The 17,551-nt window shown below is 35.0% G+C and overlaps 1 protein-coding gene across 1 annotated transcript; it reads right to left on the bottom strand.

The window, feature by feature from the left end:
* Positions 1-254: 254 nt before the first annotated feature.
* Positions 255-11,693, bottom strand: LOC120138565. The gene is made up of 3 exons (XM_039154025.1): positions 11,299-11,693; positions 10,715-11,008; positions 255-466 (listed from the first exon to the last, which is right to left on the bottom strand). Exons 1-3 carry the CDS (start codon positions 11,378-11,380, stop codon positions 255-257), a joined length of 588 nt encoding a protein of 195 aa, XP_039009956.1. The 5' UTR covers positions 11,381-11,693.
* Positions 11,694-17,551: the final 5,858 nt, after the last annotated feature.

Below are 17,551 nucleotides of genomic sequence, written 5' to 3'. Positions count from 1 at the left end.
TTTTACAAAAGTAACAGTGAAAATCCGGGTGAATTCACGAGATAATGTTCTCGAATTTTTTTTTTCACGATATGGTGCACATCCCAGATTAATTGCTAGAATGGGGTGAATTCTACAGTGATCGCCATAGGACGCCATGCAATCCAGGCGACCTTAGAGGTCGCCATGCAATCCAGGCGACCTTGGAGGTCGCCATGCAATCCGGGCGACCTCCAAGGTGGATTGCATGGCGCCCTGTGCGTATTTTGCAAAAATCATGGGCTGTGGGAATGCATGGGGGAGGGGATGCATGCTGTGCATGGCCATGCAGATGCATGCTGTGCATGGGACGTGGGAACTGTGCATGGCCATGCACGTCGAACGGTGTAGGTCACGGCGGCGTGGTCGGTAGGTCGCCATGGAGTCTCGGCGACCAAGGTCTGGTCCGTAGCTGCTGCATGCATGCGTTGCATCATAGCTGAGATTCCTGCACCCGTAGTTGTATGTGTTGCATCTATAGTTGCGTTATTGCAGCGTTAATTTAGCCGTCAGCCTTTCAATGCTCAATAGTTAGACGACAATGCTAATATTTATTTGCTTCAACAATCAAATTTATAACTCTGTCCAACGCTCAGTTGCTTTTATAAAGGATATGGGGTTTAGGGTAGAAGCACAAGCAGAACTGGCACATATAAACTTTGCCGAGAGAAAGAAAAGGAAGAAGAAGAAAAGAAGATAAAGGCTCAAACATAGTTCGTGAGGTAATTTTTTATTGTTTAATTTAGTTTATTATATGAAATTATTAGTTTGTTAGTTTCGGGTTTAGGGTAAAATTAAAATCTAGTTAATTAGTTTGTTAGTATAAATTATTAGTTTGTTAGTTTAAGTATATTATATTAGTTTATTAGTTAAGTATATATTATATTATAAAAAAGTTAATTAGTTTCTTAGTTTAAGTTATTAAATATAAAAAATATTAATTAATTTGTTAGTGTCTTTAAACGTATATTAGGTTGTTCGTTGAGTTGAAGTTATATTATAAAAAATTAATTAATGCTTAATTAGTTTGTTATTTTACTAAGTTATATTATAATAAGAAATAGTTTATTAGTTTAAGGTATATATAATATTAGATTATATAAAATTAATTTGTGGGAGCTATTGTTGTTTAAATAAATATTTTGTTTACACATACATGACATTATTTCACAATATTTGCCCACGTACAGATTGATTCGAAGAAAGAAACAAGGCAAGAAAAAAAAGTAAGGAAGAAGGCATAAAGACGTGAGTAATTTATTATTTTTTGTGTCCATTTTTTGTTGTTGTGTATGTGTAAATTAGTTAGTTAGTAAGTTTATATTAGATTATATAAACTAATTTGTGCGAGATAATTTCCGTTTTAAAAAATATTGTGTTTAAATATTTAGTGTTGTTTTAAAAATAGTTTGTTTAATTTACATTGTGTGTATATTAGTAAGAAGTAAAATTTAATTGAATGAATAATCCGGACAGCATTATCTCGCAAAAATTATTTCGAGACATTATATCGACGTTTTGCCTAACAAATTTGTTGATATTTTTAAAAAATAAAAAATATTATCAAACTAATTATTATTAGTAATAATACTAAATGATTAGTATCAAATCAAAATCATTAAATATTTATAATAAATATTATTAGTGATTATGCTAATCATATTATTATTAAATCATTAAATATCAAATCATTAGATTAATAGTAATTATCAAATCATTATTAGGTTTATTAGTAAGCATCAATCAAGTTAAATAATAAATTTTATTGATCATTATATAATAGTATTTATATTATATTAATAATTTATGAAATTATCTTATCTAATTTTTAATCTAAATTATTTTTTTATTTGTAGAGAAAATGAGCAGCAACTTTTCACGATTGTCCATATAATGGACAGATATGGAAAATGAGGTCGGAGTAGTTTTTCAGTCTGAAAAACCAATAAATATGATGTTCAAAAAAGACATCACATTTATAGAAATGAAGCATAAGATAGAAAGAAAAATTCGAGCTGCAGTTGATGGTTTGAGGTATAGGTTTATGATATGCTCTAACCCAGTCAGATGTTGCAGTTCCACTTGAAGAAGATGATGATATTGGAACCATGGTGGATTACATGAGTCACCAATATAGCAGTTATTGAATTATTTGTTGATGTGCGTAACATATGTGATGTTCCTGGGTCATCAAGAGGTGTGGCTCAAAATCCATCTGAAATGGCTTTATATAGTCAGTTTGAGGAGCCGACATACAGGTTCCCGACAGTTTTATGGCACTATTGGAAATGTAAATGAAGTCGGGGGAATCTACAGCAGCAGAGTATGAGACGAGAAACATACCGGAATTGGTTGTTGATAATGACGCTGAAAATCGATGGGGAGAATTCATGATGATTCAAGCGAAGATGAAGAAACTGAAGAACCCGTTTGGGCTGGCGACGAAAATATTTTTGGTGGAGGTGCAATTGATGAAGTTCCGACACCGTATGAAGCTACTCACATGTACGAGATAGATTATGATGCAATGAGGGCACCTGAATTCCAGACATGCCACATTTACCTCCGTACCAAATGACTGAATCATTCGATAATTCTGGTGAATTTCATTGGGGTGCAATTCAGGAAAAAATGAAGCTACGCTGGCAATTAAAGAGTACTGCATCAAATGTCATGTTGATGTCCATGTTGCAGAGTCCAACCAGAAAACCCTATACGCAAAGTGTGTAAATCTGGCCCAGAGTGCAAGTGGAAGATCAGAGTGTCGAAAATCAAAGGCACGAGTTTGGGTCATCACGAGGTATAATGGTTCGCACACATGTTTGCGAAACTCCATCGAACAAGACCACGACTATGGACTCCGATGAATATGTGAATACGTGAAGGCGATGGTTGAAAGGATCCAAGGATACTTGTTCGTGTTAGTGCATCTATTCGAAGCCAATTTGGATATCAAGTAAAATATGGCAAGGTGTGGAATGCGAAATGAAGGCAATGAAGTTGACGTATGAAGATTGGGATACATCGTACAATGAGCTACCACATTTGCTACAAGCAATGAAGCGATTATCCCAGGAAACTATAGTGAAGTCTCAAACCATGCCCGCATATGACGAGAAGGTCAACTTCTGCCAGGGAAGAAAATATTTCATAGACTATTTTGGGCATTCAAGGCATGTATTGAAGGATTTCCATTTTGCAAAACGTATGATCCAAGTAGATGGTACGTGGTTGTATGGTCAATATAGGCATGTACTTTTGATGGCAGTTGCTCAAGATGGTGAGCGAAATATCTTCCCAATTGCATTCGCCATTGTTGAGGGAGAGACAACGAGGCTTGGCATTTCTTTTGACCAATCTACGTCAATATGTCGTTCGTGAAGATGGAGTTTGCTTGATATCCGAGAGGAACGGGTATTTGGCGGCAATTGAACGACCAGGAAGTCGTTGGATACTCCGTTTCATATCCGGCATTTTGTATCCGTCATATTGGCAAGAATAGTATCGCCAGTTTCATAACGCACATATTCGTAGCGAGATAGTCAGCATGGTAAGTTTATTTTCAATATTTGTGTATTTTTTACGTGGTTTTTTTAATTGCGGTTTAACACAATATATTATGGAACAGGATACGAACTACGTCGACCAAATTTTGACAAGAGATTGGAGAATTTGAAGGTATTTTACGATGATCAGCGTGTTGGAAGTGGGCTTCAAAAATACGCGGGAAAATGGTCGCAAGCATACGAGAAGGTCGGAGATACGGACTATGACCACAAACCTTGTTGAGGCCATTAATTCGGTACTAAAAGGTACACGCCATCTCCCAATAGCGAGTGTGGTGAAAGAGACGTACTTTAGACTGGGTAAAGTTTGGTCGGACAAAGGCAAGGAAATGAGAGTCTCATAAATAGAGGTAAAACTTGGGCTCTACAGTGGTGGAATCAATGGAAGCAAATGAGCGATGGCAACATCAATGGTTGTTCATAATTTCGACCGAGTTGGTCATACTTTTGTCGTGTCGTGCATACGTCGTAACGTCGAGGAGAAGACCAAACATTAGAGTTGATTTACGACACAAATGGTGTGATTGTGGTCGTTTTCAGGCATGGAAATATCCATGTGCTCATGCAGTCGCTGCATGTATGTATGCTGGTGTAAGCGCATACACTTATGTTGATGAATGCTTCCACCTACGTAGGATATTAAATGTCTACAGCTATGTGTTCAGACAGATCCCGAATGAATCATATTGGCCCAAAAAGGATCATGATGAAGGCTACCAAATCCAATGTTCGCAGAAGTCCAAAGGGTCGACCTGAGGTCCACTCGAATTCATACCAGTATGGATTTTCATGCTATAGAGAGAGGTCAAGCAAAGAGATGCGGATTATGAGGGGTGAAGGCCATTCAAAAAACAATTGTCCTAATTACCAAGATATAGGCCTCATCATTAGTAATCTAATGTATTTCTATGTATTTATTAATCATTATATTTAATAATGATTTAAATATTTAATGATTTGATGATTAGTATGATTGATAATAATCATTATAGTAATGATTTGATAATAATCATTTAATAATGATTTAGTAATAATCATTATAAAAATGATTTAATGATTTGATGATTTAGTAATGATTTGATAATATCATTATAATAATTATTTTATAATATTATTTAGTAATTATTTATAATAATGATTTATAATAATGATTTAATACTAACAATGAGTGTACAAGTGTGGATTACTGAGTTTAAATTTATACATAGTCGAATTTATTAATGATTTAAAATAGTTGATTTACTAATATTTAATTATTTGATACTAGTAATGATTTGATACTAAAAATCATTGTTAAGGTTAAAAAAGTAGTCTAATTTCAATAAATAATATTGTAATAAATAGCAAACGAGTTTACAATTGTTGTCGATGTCGGGGGTGTTGTGAATGATAATGTCGGGGCGGACGTCTGATACGTTTGTGGCCGTTGTGGCTCAGGAGTATTGTACCCATCCCCCTCATTCATTGGGGGTATTTGACTGTCAGTGTTCAAAGTCATACGTCGACGAAAACGTAGGAGAATAGATGGGTGCCTCAGGTTGCACAAACTCTGGTATGTATGCCGGGCCAATAGAATCATCAACTGCGTGATGCACGATTGTGGTGCGCTATTATCCACATCGTCATTTCCGCTTCAGTTTGTAGAGATGAACTCCCACCCACTCGTTAGAGAGTATTCAGCTTTACCAAATCTTTCTTAAACCTCAAAAAATTGTCGCCTCTCTACTATTGTTGTGAGGAACGCTTTCCATTATCCAAAAAATAGCAAGGTAAGCCGAAGTCTCAAAATTAAAGTCGTCGTCTTGAATGGCGTCAAGAGTTGGCATGAATGAAGCCCTATTGTTCCAAGCATTAATGTAGGTTACATGTTCTCAACCCAATTAACTCTTTCTTTACGACGACCATCAAATTGTGCAGGTCGTCATGCGTCTCAACCCAATTCACTGGACGAGGACCATCTAAGTTTTGGAGGAGGTCATGAGCCCATGGACTCGCGGAATAGGTTGGTGGAAGTGGAATTGCCTCAGCACTCTATCCCCAAATTGGATCTCAACAAAAGCAAAATTGATCAATGGTGTAACAGCACACCAATATTGAAACCCATCTAAAATATCGTGCGGTATCAACGCAAATAATTCTTCATTCATGTATGGTCTCCAATTAAACTGTAAAATTACAAAAACATAAAATTTATTTAAATCAAATAATATAGTTAATTTAAATAATAATTAAAAAAATACAAATTATGCCTACCTCTTTTTGGCCTTAATGTCGTCTTCAACCTGAACTCTTTAATGTTGTTGTGCACAACCCTGTGCCTTCAATTTTATGCCCTCCATCTGTATACAATCAAAACAAAATAGAGACATTTGTTCAATAATTTTAATCAAATAAATATTTTTTAATTAATATTTTATATTAAAATAGAGGATTCATATTACCTTCCGGCAAGTGAAAGTCACCGCAGTCCGACTAATCGGTGTCAAAAACGGAAGTCTATGCCAGCCCATGATTGTAGCAGCAACAGACATCCACCGATTTCTACTGTATTATTATCATTCACGACTAATGACGCCTTGCACATCTCACGATACAAGAACGCCAATATCGCCGAACCCCAGCTATATTGCCTACAATTCTCAAAATTTGTTAAAAAAAGAAGATACTGAGTGTGAACATAACTACCGGATTTATCAGGCATCAAAATTCCCCCAATCATTGTAATATATGCTCGGTTGCATATATAATTTCGTGCTCCATACTATGTGATTGAAGTTGAAATTCATTCTTCAACCATGACAACCTCACTCGCCACCCTTTACACTCTGGTGTACGGGCGCTTTCCCAAGAAACAAGTTGCAAAGTTGTTCCACCTTATTAAACTCATGTGACATTACCACCGGCATCCCATTAGTTTGGACCCCGAGTTGCATTGCCACATCCTCCAAAGTTATCGTGCATTCGCCACACGGCAAATGAAACGTGTGCGTTTCTGGTCTCCAACGTTCAATCAACGCACTGATCAAACCTGGACCAACTTGTAATCTCGCACAAATGTTATATACCAAAATCCGCCTCTTGCAAATTTTCTTCTATTAGTGGGTGTGGCTTGGGCACTTTATGTAGTCGAAGACGAAGGACTCGCTGCTCGTCCTCCTACAATTAAATATTTCAAAAAATTATCACAATCATAAAATAATATTCAAATATTATTAATTATAATTCATTAAACAAATATTTTATTCACCATTATTCCCAAATGACTTGAAATATGTTCATTGTCAAGCCTCAACAGTGGAATTTGGTCAGCCATTAGAATGAATCTGTAAAAAAATAAACAACAATATTTAAAAAATCATTTAATATAATCTAATATAAACTAACTAACTAATTTACAACACTAAACTTTAATATAATAACTTATAATATAATAACTAATAAACTAACAAACTAAACTTTTTAAATATAAATTAAATGTAAACGCTAAACCTTAAACAATAATAATTTCTTTATATAACTAAAAACTAATAACTATTTTTCATTATAATATACTACTAATAAACTTACTAACTAATTTTTTTATAATTTAAATTCAACAAACAAATATAACTTAACTATTTAACTAACACAAACTAATTAAATTTTTTTTATATAACTAACTATTAACAATACAAACTAATTATTTTTTTAACTATATAACTATCAACATATACTAATTAATAATTTTTAATTTATGTACTATAACTTAAACTAACAATCATATAACCTAAACTAATAAACTAATTAACTACTTTTTGTTAACCCTAAACCTAAACTAACAAATTAAACATTATAATAATAAACTAATTTAAATATAAAAATTTACTTATCTCCCTTTCTTCTTCTTACTTTCCTTTCTCCCTTTCTTTTCTTTTTCTTTTTTTTTCTTTCTTTCTTTCTCGGCTGCAATCTCTTCTCCCTTTCTTCTGCAATCTCTCTCCTCTTTCTTTCTTTCTTTCTTTATAAACCGGCTGCCTCAATTATTTCACCAATTGTACAATTGCAGCTATGATATCTCATCTGATTTCACGCGTTCAATTATTGTACCAATAATCAAATGGTTCACATGCCTCAAATGGTTCACATGCATGCATTGGGAGGTGTAGGCATGCAGCGGGGGAGCACGTGAAGGAATCTATGTGGCTGTGTGCATGGCTGTGGGAATGGCGCCGGGCTACATGGCGACCTACAAGGTCGCCGGGACTACATGGACCTACAAGGTCGCCGGACTACATGGCGACCTACAAGGTCGCCTAGGCTGCATGGCGACCTCTCTATTCCTGCATGCTCCCATTGGCTCGTATGGCTCGTATATGGCTCGTTGCATGCTCCCCATTGGCTCTCTATTCCTGCATGCTCCCCATTGGCTCGTATATGGCTTGTTGCATGCTCCCCATGGCTCGTATATGGCTCATTGCATGCTCCCTATTGGCTCTCTATTCCTGCATGCTCCCCATTGGCTCGTATGGCTCGTTGCATGCTCCCCATTGGCTCGTATGATCGTATATGGCTCGTATGTCACCCTCGTATGTCACCCCGTATGTCGCCTGGATTGCATGGCGTCCTCCAAGGTCGCCTGGATTGCATGGCGTCCTCCAAGGTCGCCTGGATTGCATGGCGTCCTATGGCGATCACTGTTGAAATCACCCCATTCCAACAATTAATCTGGGATGTGCACCATATCGTGAAAAAAAAAATTCGAGAACATTATCTCGTGAATTCACCCGTGGAAATCCCCAAAAAATATCTGCGAGATTACGTGTTACCACTGTTACATCTGAAAGGAACTGAAATTGAAGTTTATATCTTTTCTCATTTAATATATGTTGATTTGTTGAGATCGAAAATTGTTAAGATTATACATATACATTGGGTGTTAGATGAATATTGACGTTTGAAACTTTCATTATATATAGAGACAAATTTGAGACAATCTGATATCTTACAAGTTAAAGTGTTGCATTAATTAAAAAATATTTATTTATTTTTTGGGATGGAGATTAACCGAAACCCACAGGGATCCGTAAGGGATAGATATGGGGAGAAAAAAATCCCCAAAACATATAATGGGAATTTGCCAAAATCGCACCCCCAAGTGTTAGGGACGGAATGGGTAATGAAACATTGCCCTCGCCCGCCCCGTTGCCACCCTTATTAAAGGGTATAATCGCTCTTTGCTTTCACCAAGATGTGGTTTGAAGTTGGATTTACATAAAGCTTTTGACTTTGTGGATTGGACATTTCTCTTTGTTGCGTTAGAAGTTCTTGAGATGCCTACGATGATGGTTACTTAGATTAGGGAGTGCATCTCATTTATGTCTTTCTCTTTTTTCTCTCAATGAAGGTTTAGTTGGATTTTTCAAAGGGGCTAAAGGGGTAAGGCATGGTGATCCTTTATCCCCTTATCTATTTGTGATTACAGTGAATGTCTTGTCTAAGCATTTAGATGAAGCAATTGAGTATGGTTTGATGCAATACTACCGAAAAATGTCATAGGGTCAACTGATCAATCTTTGTTTTGCTGATTGGCTTGAAGGGGACTTTCAGTTTTGTTGTTGGAGTTTGGGAGATGCTTAAAACTTTTCATATGTTTTCAGGGCTGCACATGAACTCGAACAAGTCTAAGATGTTCTCCTCGGGGATTGAGGCTGAAATGTTGTATAATATTTATAAGGTTATGGTATTTAGAGTGGCGAACTTCTGGTTACGTATCTTGACATCAACTCATTGCCAAAAGACTCATTATTAGTAAAAATGTTCAAATCAGGTCATCGCATTTCAGGCACCTAAAGTACTACGTACTCTGGTTGTTATGGTAATAAAAATCAGCCCATGATCCAGCCCGTAATATCAGGGTACCCGTAAGTCGGATACCTGCATAATCAGGGTACAGGCTGGTTCGATATTAGGGTACTCAGGTCTTTCTTTACAAATTCTACAGTAAACGATTCTACACTAACAAATTTTGCATACAAAAAATTATACACAACCAAATTATGCAGTAAACGATTCTGCACACAAATTAAGCACAAAAAATTTCTACACTAACAATTCCTCACTAAAAAACTATGCACTAATTTTTACTGAAAATTTAAAATTCGAACATTTAGACACTTAAAAATCTAAATTATATAATTCAAAAACATAAAGTTCAAAAAGGCAAATTACATAATCCAAATAAAAATTAAATGTTGAAAGTCTGAAGAAAATGCAACTAAAGAGATATATTTCATTGCTCTAAAACTTCGTTTGTCTCATCGATGATAATTGTGGGTTGCTCCGAAGTCAAAATCTTTCATTTTTACATAAAAAACATTACAATATATGTCAATATATATTATATGTTAGAAATATAATTATTTAAATATATAATATATGTAGATAAATATTATAAAATAAAATTAATAAATTTGGAATCGAAAACTTTCTTTTATGTTCTCTAATGCTTGCAATCTCTTTTCTATCAGGATGGGTTAATGAGAAGCACGGATCCAATATTGAGTAAATAAGAGTTTCCACCAACCCAGGAGTCAAAGAGGTGCGAGGGAATCAATAACACGTCGTTCCGTGCTAAAACGAACTTTGAAGCAACGGTAGAAACCAAATCGAAAGTATATCACGTGTCATACTCATAAGATAAGATAAGTATTTGTTTACACATACCACCAAGCTAAGATATCAAATTATCACTAGCACAATCACATTATCCCCCAAATGCCTATCTAGCTCGGTTGTTGTTTTAGAAGTGTCATATAATTCTACCTCTATACATAATATTTTCTCAAATTTGTTTCAACTTCCTTATTTCTCCTTCACCACATGACCACTAGAATTAGGACTCAAAGAGCATAATCTCATTTGAGTTGAAGACGAATGCGAAGAAACAAAAATCAAACAATGATGTCAAATTATCTTTAATCTATGGACACAAGATATAAGAGTTATTAGGATCATAACAACGAGACCCATCCTCAACATAACTCCACTTATGCCTAGGATCAAGAACTATCATCACCATTTTTTTAGTCCAACAGATTTAATATCCAAAATAAACATTCCAGTCCATATAGATACAAAATAATAATAATAACCCATTACAAATTCCCCAAACCCGTTGAGGCCCAACAAGCCCTTTAATCCTGCCACCTGGCCCAATGACCCAGACCAAAGGGTTACAAAAAACTTAGTTTGATTTTCCCTCTCAGCCGTCGCCCTCTCATAACCTTCTAAGAGGTGGTCTCCAGTTGGCAACGTGAAGAAGACTCCGCACCTCACCGCCACGTGCGAAAGAGACAGTGGTCCTCGGTCCCTTTCAGCCTTCACGCACGGAGGCTTCGAACAGTGGTCCGCTGGCATAGAGATGCCCAACATGGTCCCATTGGCCTCTAGTGAAGCCACAACAGCCATAACAACACCAGATCAGCAACATCAGCCCCGTCAGCACCAAATCACCATGCAAAAGGAATTTTAATTTTTACGTTTTACCATTGTAACCTCAGATCGGATATAAAACCCACAAAATTATCTATAAAAAATAGATGGCAACCATAATCAAAAAATAGAAAAAAAGAGTTTTTTTAGCATTCTCGAAAGGCATTTACCATCTTTTTTAGATTTCCAGTACCTTGCATGTGTGTTGTGTTGTTTCATACAAGAAAAGAAGAGACCTTATTACCTGAGGCATTCGGATAAATTCTTAGGGACCCATGTCGCTCATGCAAAGTCACCGCCACCGAGGATTGACAGTTTCTGTGCATAGGGCATCTTCAACTTCTTCCGTGTTGAGTGGGGCTTCATCGCAGGAAAAATAGGAGTCGTCAGAGAGAGTGAAGCCGAAGAGTCATTTTGGATTTAGATGGGTTTTAAGGTTTTGTTTCGTGTTTTGACCGAATCGGGTTTTAGGAGAGTGAGGCAAAGGCAGTGAGTCTTTTTCGGGGTCGATTTGGGTTATCAGACCACCGTGAAGGGTAGCTGGAGGTGGGTAGGCACCACCGCCGTACGGTGGCCACAAGCTTCTGACAGCCGAGAGGGGAGAGTTTTTGAGGGAGTAGAGAAAAAAAGGAAGTTTTTTTTTGGGGTTTAGGGTTAAAATGATTTTAAAACAAAAAATGATGCATTTTATATTGGTTTTTTGGGAAATTTGATCTTAAGTCCCCCGAATTCACGTGTGTTTTAACAGTTTGGTCACTTGATCCTCATTTTTTTATTTATTGCAATTATAATTCATATATTTACATTTATTTCATTTTAGTCATCTATTTCTATTTTTTATTAATTTCTATTTTTTTGCTATTTTTTCGTTTTATTACATTTCAATCCATGTTTTACTTTTATATTTAATTCCCTATCTTCCAACTTATTAACCTTTTTCATTTTTGTATTAAATCATTCTACGATCTTGTGGTGAGCTGCTCTAGCCTAAGATCCACATTATTTATGGTACGGACAAAATTCTAAAATAAACGCAAACTTTTAACTCACTAACCGCTAACTTTTATTTATTTATTTACATTTATGAACTTTATTTTTCTTATTATTTACATTTTTGCCCTTTATTTTATTTTTGCTATTTACATTTAAGGACTTTATTTTTCTGCTATTTAGATTTCTATCTTTTAATTTTATGTACTTTAAATTTTTTTCCTTTAAATTTCGAGCATTTGTATTTCAGATCCTTTTAAATTTTAGCATTTATTTTTCTATTTACTCTTTTTAGTTTAAGCTTTGTATTTTATTGTGCCTTATTTTTAGCCCTTCATGTTTTTAGCTTTGTTCATTTCTAGTGCATGTACTTTGTTTAGTATTCATTTCAATAAATAAAGGCATTCTTTTATATGGGTAATATATGGAAAAGTCTCCCAGATACAAGGGAAATGTGTTTCCAATGATTATTCGTGTAAAAGAATTTCTTTTAAATGGACCATAACTTAAATATCATCGAATTTACAATTTTCAAATATAAAGATGACGTATAATGAACATGTATCGATTTCGGGGGCACTGTAGATGTGCTCATCCTTCCCCCCGCATAATCAACTCTCAAAACCTTTTCAAAAATAATTTCTGGTTAAACGCATGTTGGTTTTTGTCTTTTAACTTGATTTTTCTTAAAATTATTTTAAAATATATTTTTAGGTATTTGACCTATCTAATCCAAAGGTTGATTGGGACTCCAAATCATTTCTTTTCCAAACCACTATCTTTTCAAATTTAAGTTGGTTTGATCCCATTCCAGCTCCATGAAAAAACTTAAGAACCATTCCGACGACTTGGTGACTCTGCTGGGGATACATACTGAGTCAGGCTATAGTTGTATTTAAAAATTGTAAATTTGAGTAGTATTTAAATTATGGTCCTTTTTTTTGTTTTGCATTTCATATATTATTTTTATTTGCTTATTACTAATAAATAGTTGTACTAATATCTGATTTCCTAATGTTTTAGATTTCTGATTTTCTTCTAATTCTAGATCGATGCAAAGTATTTTGGGTTTCCCCTGGCATTTTGTAACCCACTAGGGTACTAAGAGCCTACGTATTGTGCTATGTCCCATTAAGTAGGGGAAAAAGCTTCGCCTTCTTTGGAAAACTGGTTCTCCGCATGAGCCTTAGTTATTAGCCTCTGGGGTTCATACCTTATGCCTTCGTGAGAAAATTGGTTCTCCGCATGGACATAGGGATATATATCCTCTCGAATTGAACTTGGTCCGTTTAAGGTTGTAGTGGGTGAGGACCGAGGGTCTGAAAGGCACAAGGGGCACCATCAAATTACAATTCGATGGCCCTTTAGTAGTATTAAAACAATGTTCGTTTTGTCCCAAAGTTCTACCCGTTTGTACTGAAACTCTGCATGAAGTTTCAAAAGGGAAACTCACTCTAACCTTTGCTTAGATTTACCTTTTGTAAAATGCATGAGAACTAGAAAAATATGTGGTTAGGTTTTATATTTTGTACAAATCACGTGATCTAGAAAAGCATGCGGTTAGGATTTATTTGTCAAACAAATGCATGTGGCCAGAGATCATGTCTAGGTAGGACCTATTGAACCATATTTGGGTAGATAGTATGTGAGGTTAGGTTTTATTTTTTAATGATATTTCTCACTATTATGTTAATTATCTTAGTAGGTCCTAACATATCTTCTGTTTCGAATTCCTTTCTTCCTTGCATTTGTATCATCATGACATTTTCATCATCATGACGAAAATGTGTTAATCCAAAAAAGTGGTGACAAAAAATGGAAGGTTTTTGTATCGACACAAGGGCTCCATAGTTAGGTAGTCAAATCCAGACGATCGATGATATATAAAAGGAGTTAACTGATGAAGTAAGAGCTTAGAGCTGATCAAGAACTCTCATGAAAGGCATAAAGTTTGATATGATATCAAAAAGTCAGATTTTAACTGGATTAAGAACGAGTAGACCCTACCTAAGGTCCTGAAGAACAATTCCTCTTGGAGAAATCCCATAAAGTGGAGGATTAAAGATTCAACAATTATAGTGGTTTCAACATTATCAAATGCAAGAGACAATTTAACATTAGATTCGTAAAGAGCCCGACCAGAGACATGAAGAAAATAAATCTTGTGAAATTGGCTATCATATATGAGGAGAATTTGTGACATGAATAAGATTTTCCTAATGATGGCCAATAATTGGAATTTGCACCTTTTGCATTTGCATACATCCATTGTGCATTAAATTTTGTATTGTGCAAATTTATATTTAAACCGTGCATTAAACAACATTTGTATTGTGTATGTTTATAAAATCATACATTAAAGCATTCATTCATTTAATAAAGCATAAAATAATAAGATAAGGTTTCTGATCGCAATGATGCGAGCCCTTACTAGCAACAAGAACACTCTGCACTCGTGCAATATTGGGAAGATGACTAAAGAAGTTAATGATTGATTTGCCAAGGTTGAGGAGCAGAATGAAAGCAAGAAGAAGTGAGAGATCGATTAGCCAAAATTGAGGGATGAAATGTTAATTTCAGTTGGATTTATTGAATAAGATGTAAAAGATGTTCAAAATGCACATGACTACTGAAAAGAGTCTTGCTGAAGACCCTACACACCCTCCATATTTTGTACTTTTTTATATTCTAATGCCTACCTTGGGGTATCAAGAAACCACAAACTTTCTTTGTTATTGAGAACCCATCGCAACATCAGGCTGGAACTTTCATCCGTACTAACTGTACTGTTGTGTCGAGAGAAAAACCCAGTGGTTCTTATGTTAATAATAAGTTCCCATATCTAAATAAAAAAACCAAGAATGACCTCACCCAACAACTAAAAATTTTAGAGGAAAAGATAAAATCAAGGGAGATGACTGAGTCTTTTTGTGGGTTCGATACTAAATAATTGAGCCTGGTCCCGACCTAGTCCTTCTGTCGAAGTTCAAAATTCTCAACTTCGAGAAATATGATGGAACTACATGTCCTTTATCCCACATCACCAAGTACTATCAAACAGATGGTAAGATATATAGATAATGAGAAGCTGTTGATCCATTATTTTTAAGATAACTTGAGCGGACCCATTTTCAGGTGGTATAATCAGCTGAGTCGTACTTAGATCCGTTCTTGGAAAGACTTAACTCAAGCCTAATTAGGTCAGTACAAACATATGATGAACATGGCTCATGATCAAACAACATTGTAATATATTTAGATGAAGCATAATGAGATATTTCTATAGTACGCACAACAATGGAGGGACATAGCATCCCAAGTGCCTCTTCCTGTGACTGAAATGCAGTTTACCTTTTTGTTTGTTAATACTCTTTATATTGATCGCATGATAGAGGGCTTCTACCAAGAGTTTTTGTGACATTGTCATTTATGGAGAAATAATCAAAAGAGTCATCAAGAATGGTAAAATAGGGGGCACTAGTAGTGTTGGTGCCTAGACAAGAAAAGAGGTCAATATTATGAGATCTATTCAACCAATCATGGGACCAGATACCATAAGGGATATGAGAAAAGCCTCTTATTGGCCAATCCTAATGGTGTACGAAAATTACTCCCAATACTAGTTGATAAGAAACCTACTGACTATAGTCTTTCCAAACCAAGAAACCCCCATTCTTGAAGGCTATGATGTTAATGCAGTATGTAGATACTATATAGGAAGATAAGGACACACTATGAGGATTGTGGGGCATTGAAGCACAAGGTTCATAATCTGATCGATTCAGGGGAATAGTCCTTTATGAGTGATGTTAATGCAATATGTAGCTACTATAAGCTATTGCATATCATAAACATTTGGTGCACTTGCAAGCATATATTATCTTGTTTATACTTGTTTTTCTTTGTTTCTTTTTATGACATGTAAGTCGCTTGACTTTCGAATATATTAATTAAAATGCTACTTTTTGAGGTTATGAGCAATGGAAAAATTTTAATCTAAAAATTCTTTAAATATTAACTGAATTAAATGCTCTCTTGAGGAAAAAAGTTATAGTTTCTTTGGCAAGTGATAAGATTTAACCCTTGTAAAACACATATCCCTGATCTTACTTAAGATGTACACCCGAACATCATATTCTTTTATTACAAGGATCAAGATAGCATTCTCCTCTTACGAAGAGACAATCAAAGGGCTTGGCATTCAAGTGTGTATAGGAACGGACAAGATGGGGCATCTACTACATATAATGTTACAAAGTTGATTGGATTATGCTTCTATTGAGGACGTTCAATGATGATCTTAATCTTCATAGATAGAATAGTGGAGTAGATGAATTTGGTTTAGTCCAGTTGTTTAGGAATTGAAATCTAAATATGAGATTTCTTGATTATCAATGGCATGCAAACTATAATAGTTCTTCTCAATTAGCTTAAGAAATTTTGAAGCTGGGTACTCAAGGCTTGAGGTAAAACAAGCATAATAAAATGGGGCCACTTTGCTGAAAACAGTAAGATGATAAATTGAAGGTAATTTCAAACAACTATTGAGGTATGTCTGAGCTTCATGAAGTGGTTATATTTAAACTGTGACATTAATTGTGTCATGATCAATTTCCTGATGCAAGAGAAAAAATGAGAAGAAATAGTTAATAAATGAGTGTAATCAAACGGAGCCACTCTGCTAAAAGCAGTGAGCTGATAAATTGAAGGTAATTTCAAACATCTATTGAGGTAAATATGAGCTTCATGAAGTGGTTATATTTAAATCGTGACATTAATTATGACGTGATGAATTCCCCGAGGTAAAAGAAGAAAAGAAAGGCTGAAGAAAAACAAAAAAACAAAAAAGAGTAAAAAGAGAAGAGAAATAGAATGAAAAGAAAAGAGAAAAGAAAAGAAATAAATAATTATTAGGATTGAGTTAAGGAAGAAGATGGACTAAGGGAGTTGAGAAACACTTGTTATAGTCAACTTTACATAAGCACTCAAGAATTTTGTTTTTAGACCAACATTTCTACACTACCTTTACTGAAGGTGTTTAAAAAGCTTGAACAAATTGAAGATTTCAGAGAACCAAAATAGAAGCGCTCTAAAAGGTCTAGCAATTGAATATGCTAGTTGCATCATTTTCTTCGCATAAGATTAGAATGCCAAGCTGAGAAAAGGGCATGTCACAATGTTCACACGAACAGGGAAAATAAGGACTTAATGATTAGAACCTTAAAAAATAGAAAGCTAACCTAAAACCAACCCATCAATCCTGAAACTTATCAAAGGGTTATAACTTTGAAATTTTAAAGAACATTTGATTTATTTGATATTCATTGAACTCATATTTTGTGATTTAGTTCAATTGTGAGCCTAAAAATATGCATTATTTTGTTTCTTTAACAAACTTTTTCAAAGAAGAAAAATATTTTCAAACAAGATAATTTCCCTGGAATGGTATCTTGGAAAGGTCTCTCAGATCTAGAAGCTCAGAATTGACACTTGGGCAAATGATATAA

The sequence above is a fragment of the Hibiscus syriacus genome, unplaced genomic scaffold (assembly GCF_006381635.1).
Source record: "Hibiscus syriacus cultivar Baekdansim isolate YM2019G1 unplaced genomic scaffold, ASM638163v2 tig00002237_pilon, whole genome shotgun sequence".
NCBI lineage: Eukaryota > Viridiplantae > Streptophyta > Magnoliopsida > Malvales > Malvaceae > Hibiscus > Hibiscus syriacus.
Note: the sequence above shows the minus strand (reverse complement) of the source record. Positions and strands in the feature narration are given on the sequence as shown.

What these genes read in the sequence shown, in the direction of transcription:
- LOC120138565 (XM_039154025.1), bottom strand. Translation starts at nt 11,380, where the DNA reads ATGCACAGAAACTGTCAATCCTCGGTGGCGGTGACTTTGCATGAGCGA. An exon ending in AATTTATCCGAATGCCTCAG is followed by an intron (nt 11,009 to 11,298) that starts GTAATAAGGTCT and finishes TGGCTTCACTAG; the next exon opens with AGGCCAATGGGACCATGTTG. An exon ending in GTTTGGGGAATTTGTAATGG is followed by an intron (nt 467 to 10,714) that starts GTTATTATTATT and finishes CTACGGGTGCAG; the next exon opens with GAATCTCAGCTATGATGCAA.